The sequence below is a fragment of the Rattus norvegicus genome, chromosome 8, assembly GCF_036323735.1.
Source record: "Rattus norvegicus strain BN/NHsdMcwi chromosome 8, GRCr8, whole genome shotgun sequence".
Classification (NCBI taxonomy): Eukaryota; Metazoa; Chordata; class Mammalia; order Rodentia; family Muridae; genus Rattus; species Rattus norvegicus.
In genome coordinates, this window is record NC_086026.1 from 98227092 (window position 1) to 98240544 (window position 13453).

The following is a 13453-nucleotide window of genomic DNA, read 5'->3' on the forward strand; positions in this document are numbered from 1 at the left end:
TCAACATATAAAAGAGACACGTGCTCCACTATGTTCATCGCAGCCTTATTTATAATAGCCAGAAAATGGAAAGAACCCAGATGCCCTTCAACAGAGGAATGGATACAGAAAATGTGGTACATCTACACAATGGAATATTACTCAGCTATCAAAAACAACGAGTTTATGAAATTCGTAGGCAAATGGTTGGAACTGGAAAATATCATCCTGAGTGAGCTAACCCAATCACAGAAATGGTATGCACTCATTGATAAGTGGCTATTAGCCCAAATGCTTGAATTACCCTAGATCCCTAGAACAAACGAAACTCAAGACGGATGATCAAAATGTGAATGCGTCACTCCTTCTTTAAATGAGGAAAAAGAATACCCTTGGCAGGGAAGGGAGAGGCAAAGATTAAAACAGAGACTGAAGGAACACCCATTCAGAGCCTGCCCCACAGGTGGCCCATACATATACAGCCACCCAATTAGACAAGATGGATGAAGCAAAGAAGTGCAGACCGACAGGAGCCGGATGTAGATCGCTCCTGAGAGACACAGCCAGAATACAGCAAATACAGAGGCGAATGCCAGCAGCAAACCACTGAACTGAGAATAGGTCCCCCGTTGAAGGAATCAGAGAAAGAACTGGAAGAGCTTGAAGGGGCTCGAGACCCCAAAAGTACAACAATGTCAAGCAACCAGAGCTTCCAGGGACTAAGCCACTACCTAAATACTATACATGGACTGACCCTGGACTCTGACCCCATAGGTAGCAATGAATATCCTAGTAAGAGCACCAGTGGAAGGGGAAGCCCTGGGTCCTGCTAAGACTGAACCCCCAGTGAACTAGACTATGGGGGGAGGGCGACAATGGGGGGAGGGTTGGGAGGGGGACACCCATAAGGAAGGGGAGGGGGGAGGGGGATGTTTGCCCGGAAACCGGGAAAGGGAATAACACTTGAAATGTATATAAGAAATACTCAAGTTAATAAAAAAAAAATAATAATAAAAAAATTAAAAATAAAATTTAAAAAAAAAAAAAAAGAATGAACATGTACACACAAAGGAAGCCTGAAGGGAGAAAATAAAAGACAGGAAATACGAGCTAGCACACCCACACTTAGTGCTATAGTAACCAGAAAACTGCACGCGTGCTGAAGTGAACTTTTTCACTGAAGAATTCTCACTCACAAAGTCATCTTCGCCTTCAGCCACGCCGTAACTAGGCAGCACTGCCCCCTCCATGGTGGTGCTCTTGAATACACCTTTAATTTTGCTGCCTATTCTGCTGATTCCGAACGATTCTCCTCTTTTTTGTGTGCTTCTAAATATTAAACAAATACGCATCAGGTATATAGCAAATTATCAGCATCTACTACATACAGTATCAAAGAAAAAGCTAACTAGCTTTAAAATGGTAAAGTGGAGGAAGATTAACAAAGTTTAGAGTTTTCAGTTACTGATTAAGTCTCAACATCCAGGAGCCAAATCTGTTAGAATATTAAATTCCTTGTATAAATTCATGAGACAGAGTTTACTGACAAACATTTGAAATTTAGCTAATGCTAACTTCAAAACCTTAACTGAACTAAAATTTTGAAAGATAGCCCCCTACTGGTACACAGTTTTCATTACCACAGAATTTTGTCAGAATATGCACATGCATGAATCTGTCAAGCAATTTTTAAAATCTGTACATCTATTTAGAGCAGTGGTTCTCAATGTTACTATGCTGCAACCCTTAATACAGTTCCTCATGTTGCGCTGACTCCCACCCACCTTAAATTATACCCATTCCCATTTCATAACTGTAACTTGCTACTGTCATGAATTGTAAGGTAAATATTTGAGATAGAGGCTTGTCAAAGGAGTTGTGGTCCACAGATTGAAAACCACTGACTTAGAAGCACTGAATCACTAAAATAATAATACAATATAAAATTATAAAACTATAATCTTCCTATCACATTTTTCAGATAAAGCTTAATAAAAAAATTCACCTCTATAACAAATGCTAAAGTAAGTTCAGTTTTATAATCTCATATTCAAAAGGGAATCAGGTATAAAATAAATATACTTGGCTTCAAAGTAATACAAAAGAAAAGGAAGAAGGAAGGAAGGAAGGAAGGAAGGAAGATAGAAGATAGATGGGTGGGCAGGCAGGCAGGCAGACAGACAGACAGACGGATGGATGCCAGGGAGAAAGGTCAGCAGTGATGGAAAGAAGAAAAGCATGCACAGTCCCAAGCAGGCAGCCTGTTCTGCCATAAATATTAAACACTAGTTTTACAATTTTTTTCAAATATGAATTTCCAAAAGCAGAAATAGCTAGAAAGAAAAAAAGGAAAGACCAAAAGCAGCAAAACTGACCCATTAGAGCCAAATGCTCTGTTCTGGTAAAACAAACGGTTAACTTTTATCTAATTTAAAATTTGAGTGCTACCACCACCAAAGATCCAACCAGAGACTATTGTAAAACCTGACCATTTGCTTAGAATATTTTAACTCAACAGAAGTTACTATTCCTATATAAAAACGTATCTTTTGCAATAATTCAACAACTAGAGATATAAAAAAAAATGGATCACGTTTCAAAGATACCACACTTACTGTAACAAGATCATTTCATACTTCAAGATCATGTCTTTGTAACAAATCAAACTTATTTTAAAGATCGAAAACTATTAGTAAGTCACAAATAGTACTAAAAACAAGCTAGACTATTTTTATCTAAACAATCATGCAGTTAAAAAGCAAGCATGCAGGCTTATTTTTTAAGTAAAAGTTTTAGTATTACAAGCTCTGATGACCATATTATTTCTGGATGAAAATAAAAATACTAAAATTTCTAGACCCTACACAGACCACTCCAGTCTCTAGGATTTAGAGATTATAAAACAATATAGGTTTCAAACTATAACTTTTTTCAAAAGTCTCATCTGTGATTATGCCTAGAGCCACAGAAATACCATTATATTTACCTGTGGCAAAGGTAAAACCCACAGCGCTTTAAATTACAATTAATTCTAAAAATTATTCAGCAACCCTTCTTATCCCTAAAGGGAGTTAACCAGTCTTAAAAGACACTGGTAAAAGCACAAGGCCCTGGGTTCGGTCCCCAGCTCCGAAAAAAAGAACCAAAAAAAAAAAAAAAAAAGACACTGGTAAATAAATAATAAAAATATCTTAGTAATATCAGAACATCTTATTTCATAATTATATATTATTATTTCAAAAATATTCCTAAGAGCCAGGCAGTGGTGGTGCACACCATTAATCCCAGCCCTCAAGAGGCAGAGGCAGGTGGATCTCTGAATTCAAGGCCAACCCAGTTTACAGAACAAGTTCCAAGACAGCCAGGGCTACAAAGAGAAATTGGGAGTAGGGGAAGTTGAGGGGAGGGGAGTGTCCTAAAACCGAAGTAGACATTCACTTAAAAACTTTATTCTAAATAATTTGTATAAAGACAGGGACATCACTGTGCTTCCTATTTTTCCTTTTTAGTTGCACCTAGGTTGCATGAAGTGAACGCTCTAGATTAAAACAGACAATTTATGCTGTAAAAAAGAATCACATGCTCAAGACTTACCGGAAATCATCCAAACTTAGGCTACCTCTGCAATATCAGATATGTGAGATTATATGAGGAGAGGAGGAGAAAGAGAAAGCCCAGACATTAAATATGTTTCACTTTAGAATACAAAATCAAACAAAGTTTCAAAGTTATACAAGTGGATAGCATTCACCTTTGCAAAAGGAAGAAATCCTTATGAGTACCAAATACAGGGAAGAAAGAACAGCTTGTGGCTGTTTGGGTGTACATGATCGAGATTACTAATGTTTCTGAAACAGTATGTAAGGAAATCATTCAGCACGTTCTTTTCCTTACCTATACCATTTGACCCAGCAGAAAATAGACAGAGACTAAACTAACAAACACAAGCTCAGATTTTTCAGTACAGAATTGTGTCCATGTTAGATGGACATTTATGAGTCTTAACACATTTTTAGCTTGAGGTAAAAATGAGTGGTTTTCCAGGCATGGTGCCTTAGAGGGGCTAAGAACATCAATAGTAATAGTTTGCCTAGTATGCATGATGCCCTAGATTCAACCCCAAGCAAACAAACAACACAACACAACCGTTTAAATACTTGAAGCTAAAAAATACATTCCTACAGAACTGTGCTTTGAATACACAATAAGGTGGGTCAGAATTAGCTATCTGCACTAAAAGTTTAAAATAGAAGTAAACAAAATATAAACAAATCAAAAAATAAAAACTACTTTAAATACTTTCAGTCATTTAACAGCAAATTTTCTGGCTACTCTAAATTTCCAATTTAATTTCGAATTAGAAGAGTTAGTAAACTCTTGTAATGATTCCATTTAGGTAAGAGATGCATTGAGCATCAGAGAAGCAGAGTTCTCTTAAGTGTGACAGCTAACTATAAAGTTAGGTAAAAACATACCTTAAATGGCTGTATAATTATCTATATGTCCAATCTGCCTTTTTTATATTTTAAAACTAGAAAAAGGTGGGCAAAAGATATCAGGTGTTCTCAAAGGGGCAAAGAGGGCTTTCCACCACTGAAGCCTTTGACTGACATTCATCTAGCAGGTGGAGTTCATTCATGCAAACAGTTGATAAAGACAATGCTATCAGATAATAGTCGGCAACAGCAAGTTAAACCAGTACATACCCAGAGGTAAATATACCTACCTATTGAATTTGGAATTTCGTGTGGGCGATTCTGCACCTCTTAAGAGTTGCCTGAAATACTTGAAAACCATAAACCCAATTAGGATTAACAAAACCAGTACTTGACATTGAAATAAACTACTTTATCTTTCTTTAATCTTGCTTTTTTAAAAATTTATTTTACTACTTAAATCATTTACCCAACACTATCTGGGCCACTCTGAAGTATCTCAAGTCCTCTGTGGGAAGCCTGGCTTACCTCGTCGCTGTGGCAGAACATAGGGGTGAACACATTCTCCAAGAGGGAAAGAACATGCTCATATGCTTCAAAAAGACATCGCATAGTTTGCAGCTTCACAACATCTATGTATGGGCCTTCAGCAACTATTTAAAATAATTCAATTGTACACATTATTTCTGAATAACAGAAATGTAACATTCATTTAAATTTCACTATGTGGAACAAACATGCAAACTATGTTAATAGAAACTCCTACACAGGAAATCGTACTAGAAAGAGAAATGAGGAGAATCCACCTCCAGCTAGGAGAAACATTAGTTCCATGAGTTGTTTTAGTTTATGGACTCTTGAGTGTCAGGGTCCCAGAAGGCAGCCAGACTCAAGTGGAACTTCCTTGTAGTGTAGGCTGTCCTTGAACACAGGATCTTCCTGCCTCCACCTCCAGTGCTAAGATTACAGACATTCACTTTATGCCTGCCTCAGTTATGTTTAGAGTGAACACTTCTCTTCCTCAAAGCTTTAATCTTGTCAGTAAAGTAAGTGTGTGAAAAACACTTTTTACACTAAGAAAGTGTATAAGAGAGCTCTAAGTATCTATGTCCTTTTTTAAGCATCTTAACAGCTGCTGGAGTGACTAAAATGTATGTGACGCACTCAAGAGTGAATGACTGCTCTTGCAAAGGACTGGAGTTCAGCTACCAAACCATGTAGGCAGCTCACAACCATCAGTACTGGAGGGCTCCAAAGCCTCTGCCCTCCAAGGGCCCCTGTGCGCATGTACACACTCGGACACACAGACACACAGACACACAGACACACAGACACACACACACACACACACACACACACACACACACACACACACACACTTGAAAATAATTAAAGGAATAAATGCCAGGTATGGTGACTCATGCTTTAATCCCAGCACAGGGAGGCAGAGGCAGACAAATCTCTGAGTTTGAGGCCAATCTGGTCTATAATAAAGTGAATTCGAGGCTATCCAGGCCTGTATAGTGAGAGGACCCTCACTCAAATAAATAAACGTGTAAATTACTCTTTGAAGAAAACGAAGCTGCCTACCCACATTGTCCTCACTGACTGACTTACTTCTTTGGATCTCCTCTACAATGAAGGGATCAAACCGGATTTTGTCAATACTTTCGTCCAAGCAGTATGTCTTATAAATCTTCTGCAATTCCTCATGCAGAGAGAGCATTTCATCGTTTGATAACTCTGGCCGCAAAATTCTATCATTAAATTCCTCTACAAATCAGAGAAAGATTAAGAAAAAAGTTAATATAAATGCTTTCATAAAAATTTCATATTTGTATTCTAACTAAAAGCAGAAAATACAATCAAAGTATTTTAAGCTTTTAGAAAAGGACTTGAGAATAGAATATTCAGAAAAAAACAAATTCAACAAAGTATTTTAAGCTTTTAGAAAAGGACTTGAGGGCTGGAGAGATGGCTCAGTGGTTAAGAGCGCTGACTTCTCTTTCAGAGGTCCTGAGTTCAAATCCCAGCAACCACATGGTGGCTCACAACCATCTATAATGAGATCTGATGCCCTCTTCAGGTGCGTCTGAAGACAGCTGTGGTGTACTCATATATAATAAATAAATAAATCTTTAAAAAAAAAAAAAAAAGAAAAGGACTTGAGAATAGAATATTCAGAAAAAAACAAATTCAACAAGATTTTTATGTTAATATAAAATATATAAAAATGGTTTGCAATACAAATTTGCTACAACAGAATAGTAAGCGTATTTATAAAATTTTCTATAAAGAACATATTGGATTAGTTTCTTATACCAAAGTCTTTCAATATTTTAAAATCTGATAGCTCACAAAGTAATAATGAAAATACAGCTCATAGAATTTCTCACGACTCCAATGAGTGATATCACAGCTTGGCACTCCTAACAATGATGACAAAGTGGTGCTGATTTGGACTGTGTGGTCTTTCACACAGCATCACTATGTTGGATTTTTAGAGATTCTTTTCTGCTGCTAGGATCTGACTGCAGGCAATGATAGGGTCATGCCCCACCTAGAAAGGAATAGACAGCTGGAGAAATGCAGTCACTCTCCAAATACCTAGCAGATGAAATTTAGTCTGGGACATCAGATCTGCTCTAAATACCCAAAGCACTAAGAAGCGTGAAGAAGTCACTAGTGAAATGCGCACGAAGCCTCACCAACAGTCAGACAGAACTGCAGGACGTGCACGGCTCCTTCTTGTTTCAGGAAGTTCATAAAGCGAAACAAAAGATCTTGTTGTTCTCTGATTTGTTTCAATTCTAACTTCAGCACCTTGTCACAACGGAGAGGAAGAATAAGTTAAAGATACATAAATGTATCCTAAAACTGTTACCTTAAAACATTAATGCTGAAAACACTCACAGATGGTTTTTTATTTCTAGGTTCAGCAAATTTCTGCAGGAATGGAACCAAGGGGGAAGCTGGCTCAGTTGCTTTTTCAGGCTTTAAAGAAACAGGATTATCAATTCAGTAAAATTCACACTAGACTTGGTACACACAGTTCCGAGTGTCGCAGTATGCTCAATACTCACAGGGCTGTCATCTATGAAGATGATAAGCAAATGATTGACGGTATCCTAACGGGAAGGAAGAGACACGGGTCAAAACAAGCCATTGTTACATTCTGCCAAGAATTCTCAGAACTTTCACACTATCAAGTTTGCTAGAAAAATAATCAGCACAGTGACTGGCTAAATATTTGTATACATGTATTACAGAAGACTCCTAAAGAACTAGAGTCAAAGGTAGTAGCTCTCTGAACAAAGTCAGAACTGTTAAAGTGTCCATCAAAGGACGAATAATTAAGTGAAATGTGACACGCACGTAGAAAGGATTATTACAGAGACTTGACACGGAAAGGAATGCTAAAGTATGTTTACAATAGCCAAGGACTCAAGGGGGAATAAGGAATCACTGTTCGTGAGTGTACAGTTTACAGGGTTTCCTTTTGTTAAGACCAACACTTTGGAAGGTAATGGTAATGGGCACTTGAATAGGCACACATTTCAAAACACTGTACCACACACACGAAATGGTCAAATAGTAATTCAAGTGTATTTTATAAAAAGAAAAAAGAAAAAATTTAATCTTACTGGATCAGCTAGGAAATCCAAAGAAGGAAGAAACACAGAACCAGATAGAATCTCTCTTATAAGTAATGTCAGGGATCTGGAAATAGAAGCAATAATTCAATATTTAGTGATTTACACGAGTTCCTCATTTTCAAGGACTTCTGAACTAACTAAAGACCATATTAAAATGAAATTATGGGGCTGGACATGATAGCACATGCCTTTAATCCCAGCACTGGGGAGGCAGAAGCAATTGGATCTTAGTTCAAGGCTAACCTGGTCTACACAGCAAGTTCCAGGCCAGGTATAGGGCTGTACTATGAAACCCTTTAGGTAGGTAGGTAGGTAGGTAGGTAGGTAGGTAGGTAGGTAGAGACAGAAAAGAAAAGAAAAGAAAAGAAAGGAAGAGAAGAGAAAAGAAGAGAAGAGAAGAGAAAAGAAGAGAAGAGAAAAGAAAAAAGGAGAGAAAAGAAAAGGAAAGAAGAGAAGAGAAAAGAAGGGAAGGAAAGAGAAGAGAGAAAAGAAAAGAAGAGAAGAGAAAAGAAAAGAAAAAAGGAGAGAAAAGAAAAGGAAAGGAAAGGAAAGGGAAGGAAAGGAAAGGAAAGGGAAGGAAAGGAAAGAAAAGAGAAAATTATGGGGCTAGGAATATAGCTCAGTGGAAGAGCATTACACACCTGCCCATCCAAAAAAGTCAGATTAAAATTCCGTGGGACAAGAATGGGCCATACAGCTCTGCATTTTCACAAGTGTCCAGACAAGGCTTCTGCTGTAGCATCACACACTTGGACTTGTGTTCTTTTGCTAAAGGACTACTGTTTAAAGGAAATGAGTACTTTCTTACGAGAGGGACTGAGTAGGAAGACATCAGAGCACTGTTCCTTCTAGAATCTTTGATATCTTTATATATCCATGTCTACATCTGGAGATGTATGAGCAACTGAGTAGCACGTACAAGGTCCTGGCTTTACTCTTTAACAACGCACACCAGAAAACTGTTTGTGAAGGGTATATTCAACAGCACGCTCCCTAGGACTAAGGAGACGTTAGTTAATAAGACAGATTAGACTAAAGGCTTCTTTATAATGGAGGAGCTCAGTATGTTGCCCAAGAAGGATTTTCAAATGTGCCCTCTGCTCAGGCACCTACATACAGGAGATTACAGGGGCACACCCAGCTAAAGACAGCTTAATCAAAACACTAAAATACCTCTGCCAAAATGTATTTTGGTATCATCTAGTGATTTCAAGCACATCGCTGAGCTGGGCGTGGTATCAAAGACCTACAATCCTAACCCGGGAGACAAAGCAGGTAGGGAACACTACATAGTGTGGCCCTGTCTAATGAACTGAATGGAATAGAGAGGGGATAGAGTAGAGCAGAAAGAAAGGAGGAGAGAGAGGAAAGAATGAGCCACAGTTTTCCCTCTAAGAATTATCAGGGTAAGGGTAATGAGGTAATTTATGGGCAAAATCCATGTACACTTCTCCAGAAGGGGGAACAGAAGGACAGACCCCCTAATTACTCTTTCCAGCTGGACAGCTTAAAACCCAAACTTGTCTGCAGAGTATGCCCTAAGGGTTTCTGTCTATAAGAAGCATAGTGGGCTTGTCTTTAAAAAGGAACACCAAGAAAATAAAGCACAAGGATTTCAAATAAAATTAATTGCATTCATTTATCTTTGATTTCTAAAGTCAGTTTTTTAATAACAAATTCTAAGGCCATACAACACACTTCAAATACTCAGCAACTAAATTGACATTTTAACATCTGACCAACCTATTCTCAAGTGACAAACTATTCATACCAGAAATTTGTAGGGAAGTTTTAGTGAAGCCTTATCATAATAAAACAGTAATACACATACAATATATGCTATATATATTCATTATATACATATACAATACTACCATGATATTTTCTAGTGCATTTATACCTGCAGTCTGTTGCTTTAGGAGGCAAAATATAAGGAAAAAGTAACTCAGTAAGTTTCCTTAAATACTGTAATTCATCTCTTCGACTTCTCAAAGCCACATGAAGATCTGGACCATATTCTTCTAAAGCAGCTTGCTGTAAATACTCCGTGTTTTTTACTATAAATAACAATAAAAAATATTGAATGAGTTATGATATATTAAATTACTTTATTTCCATTAGCATACAGACCATGTAACATCATTCCTCTCCTAGCCCCTGCTTTCTGAATACAAATGGAAAATTTTTCAGAAATAAGACATAAAGGAAGAGTTTCTCCTCCTCCATGGACTTACTTATATGGTAGTTTAAATAGGGATGACCCCACAGGCTCTTAATCTGAATGTTCATTAGCAAGTGGTGACATCTGACAGGGATTAGGAGGTGTGGCCTTGTGAGAAGTGTCACTGGGAGGGCCTTTAATGTTTCAAAAATTAAGCCAGGCCCAGTGTCTCTCTTCCTGCTCCCTACCAATGCAGATGTAAAACTCTCAGCTCCTTCTCTTGCAATGTGTCTGCCTACATGCCACCATGCTTCCTGCCATGATGGTAATAGATTAAACCTCTGAACTGTGAGTCAATCCCAACTAAATGTTTTCCTTTATAAGAGTTCCTGTGATTCTAGTATCTATTCATAGCAACAGAACATTGACTAAGACACTTACTTTGGAATAAACTCATTTTCTGAGTCCCCTTCCCTGAGCAATAAGAATTTAAACTCATGACTTCTGCATACTTCAAATGACTTAAGTGGGACAAGGGGAACTATAGAAAATATGTCCTTCGGTCCCCAGCTCCGAAAAAAAGAAAAGAAAAAAAAAAAAAAAAGAAAATATGTCCTAGTAGACAAAAGAATTCTTTCCTATTTTTATATCAATATCATCCAGAAAAAGTTCAGCTAGGTGCTGCACTTTTTAGCCAGATCACAGTATACAAGAGAGATAACTGAGTAACCAAAAGTAACCATTGAAAAGATGAAGGCAAGGGCTGGAGAGATGGCTCAGTGGTTAAGAGCAGCACTGACTGCTCTTGCAGAGGTCCTGAGTTCAAATCCCAGCAACCACATGGTGGCTCACAACCCTCTGTAATGGGATCAGATGCTCTCTTCTGGTGTGTCTGAAGACAGCAAAAGTGTACTTATATAAATAAAAAAATCTTAAAAGAAAAGATGAAGAAGAGCACTAGCTTTTTATTGCTTATTAAGAAACAGAAACCAGTCTGTCATTCACCTCTGGAAGAGAGTTAGGTTGTTTGAGGGAAGTCTGAGTAAGACAGAAGAAGAGAAATCTAGCTTTCTTGTTGTGCAATTATCACTGTATATTGAAGGATGTTATATGACTTTCTGAAATGTATTATTCAGAAAAATAAAAGAAGCATTTGTTTTCATATGTTAAACTTTGTCATGCTAGGATAAAATCTTCAGTTGAAAGAATAATTTATTACAGATTTTTGATGAAGTGAAGAAATTAATTATGTTGCTGGAAGACTGTCTACAAATAATGAAAATATTTAAATAGAATATATTATACAAGGTGCTGAAAGCCACTAAATGTGTGGAAGATAAGAATATCTAGTCAAGTACAAAGATGGACTATTTAAAACAACAAGAAGAAAGAAACATGTCTGAAATAGATGTGATTCTGACTGTCTGACACTGAGGAAAAGTCAAGACTACTCACACTTTGTCCTGTGTTTCCTCTGACAGTAAAGCACCTTTTACAAAACTGCTACAAAGATGCCACCTCTTGTATATTTTTTGCCGGTGAAAAGACAGGGATTTTAATGTACTTTATAGTCAGGCATGGTGATGCATCCTTGCAATGCAAGGGAGGTGAAGGCAAGAGAATCAGAAGTTACAGCATTGGGTGCATAGCAAGTTCAAACCCAGCCCAAGCTACAGAAGACCCTGTCTCAAATCAAACCAATCGAATAAATAAATTATTATACTATGCAAATGTAAAATCTTTTAAGCTCATTCATTTCAAGGTGTTTTAAAGGTAAAGTAATTTTTACTCATGTGGCTTGTACCCAAAGAGGCCAGAAGGGGACACTGGAAACCCTGGGATTAAAGTTACAGATGACCATGAGCTACTCTGTGGGTTCTTGGAATCGAACCTAATTCCTCTGAAAGAGTAGCCAATGTTCTTAACCTCTAAGCCATCTCTCTTGGTAAAATTCTTTTCAAAATATATTTATTTCTATTATTTTTAAATTATGTGTATATGTATGTGTTTGTGTGTGGGTATGTGCACTTAAGTACAAATGCCTTCAGAGTTCAGAATAGGACCTTGGAGCCCCTGGAGCTGGACTGCAAGTGGTAAGCCTCCTGACATGGTTAATGAGAAGTTAACTTGGGTCCTCTACAAGAGCTATATGTGCTCTTAATTACTGAGCGACCTCTCCAGCCCAAGGGTAAAATTCTTTTTGTTGCTGTTGCTTTGAGACAATATCTCACTATGTAGTCATGGCTGCCAATACCAGCCTAGCCTCAAACTCATAGAGAGCCCCCTGCTTCAACCTTCTGGATGCTAAAATTTAAAATATATACTATCACACCCAGCTCCCAGGGTTGATTTTAGAGCAAGGAAAGTCCTTAGTCAACATTTCCTCATTCAAGGTTCGGTGTAAATCATGTCAGCAAAGGGCCTATAGTAACTTTAAAAGGAGAGGCAGGGAATTAACAGAAGAACTGTTTTATGGAGAACAAACATGATACATGGTAGTAATATACAGGAAGATCTAGAACTTTCTGAAACTGCAGAAATCATAGAACCAGGAAAGGGACATGAGTGATAAGAGCAGACCAAAGGGCAGTTTTCAATCAAAAAAAAAAAAAAACTGGTTTGTTTTTTTTTTAAAGATATTCTCAAAGATTCTGTAGATAGCATGAGTAAGTACTCACATATATATTTTTAAATGAAAGCTGATGTATAAACAAAATCTCTCCAACTACCACAGAAAACTGTGTTACCTTTCTGTCTTGCTTTAACAATCACTTCTATATGTTTCATTGCTGCTTTTAATAGTTTCTTGGTTATAATAGATGGAATATCGACCTAGAAAAATGAACAAAAATAAGACTTAAAAAATACTTACTAAATTGGAATGGCAAAGGCGTTTTATTTACAATACCAGAATGGAGCTAAATAGGACTAAAATCAAGAACAGAACAGTGGGGTATAATTGGTTAGAATATGTAATAGCAGAGACTACACAGCTATACTTCAAAACTGCTCTCACCACACACACACACACACACACACACACACACACACACACACACACACATCTGAGATAGTGGACATGTTAACTATCTTGTCTTACTTATTCCATACTAAACTGACATGGTCTAACATCATTTATATCACAAAATATACATAATTTTAAAGTATGTGACGGTTTGTATAGGCCTGGCCCAGGGAATGGCACTGTTGGGAGATGTGGC

At 37.4% G+C, this 13453-nt stretch overlaps 1 protein-coding gene across 15 annotated transcripts in view; it reads right to left on the reverse strand.

Moving 5' to 3' along the window:
- The window catches only part of Snx14 (sorting nexin 14), a 224519-nt gene that overhangs the window by 173323 nt on the left and 37743 nt on the right, over positions 1 to 13453 (reverse strand). For 12 of the 15 annotated variants that reach the window (XR_010053970.1, XR_010053971.1, XR_005487837.2 and 9 more), the window contains exons 7-17: positions 12980 to 13064; positions 9972 to 10128; positions 8060 to 8135; positions 7499 to 7543; positions 7329 to 7409; positions 7124 to 7238; positions 6033 to 6188; positions 4944 to 5068; positions 4706 to 4764; positions 3574 to 3600; positions 1176 to 1308 (exon numbers count right to left, since the gene is read on the reverse strand). Coding sequence is in view for 8 of the 15 variants with exons in the window: in XM_039081534.2 (XP_038937462.1) it covers positions 1176 to 1308; positions 3574 to 3600; positions 4706 to 4764; positions 4944 to 5068; positions 6033 to 6188; positions 7124 to 7238; positions 7329 to 7409; positions 7499 to 7543; positions 8060 to 8135; positions 9972 to 10128; positions 12980 to 13064 (1059 nt within the window). In the remaining 7 variants the exon portion in view is untranslated. The remainder of the gene's footprint in view (positions 1 to 1175; positions 1309 to 3573; positions 3601 to 4705; positions 4765 to 4943; positions 5069 to 6032; positions 6189 to 7123; positions 7239 to 7328; positions 7410 to 7498; positions 7544 to 8059; positions 8136 to 9971; positions 10129 to 12979; positions 13065 to 13453) is intronic. The other 3 variants (XM_063265566.1, XM_039081536.2, NM_001108174.2) reach the window with 1 other exon arrangement.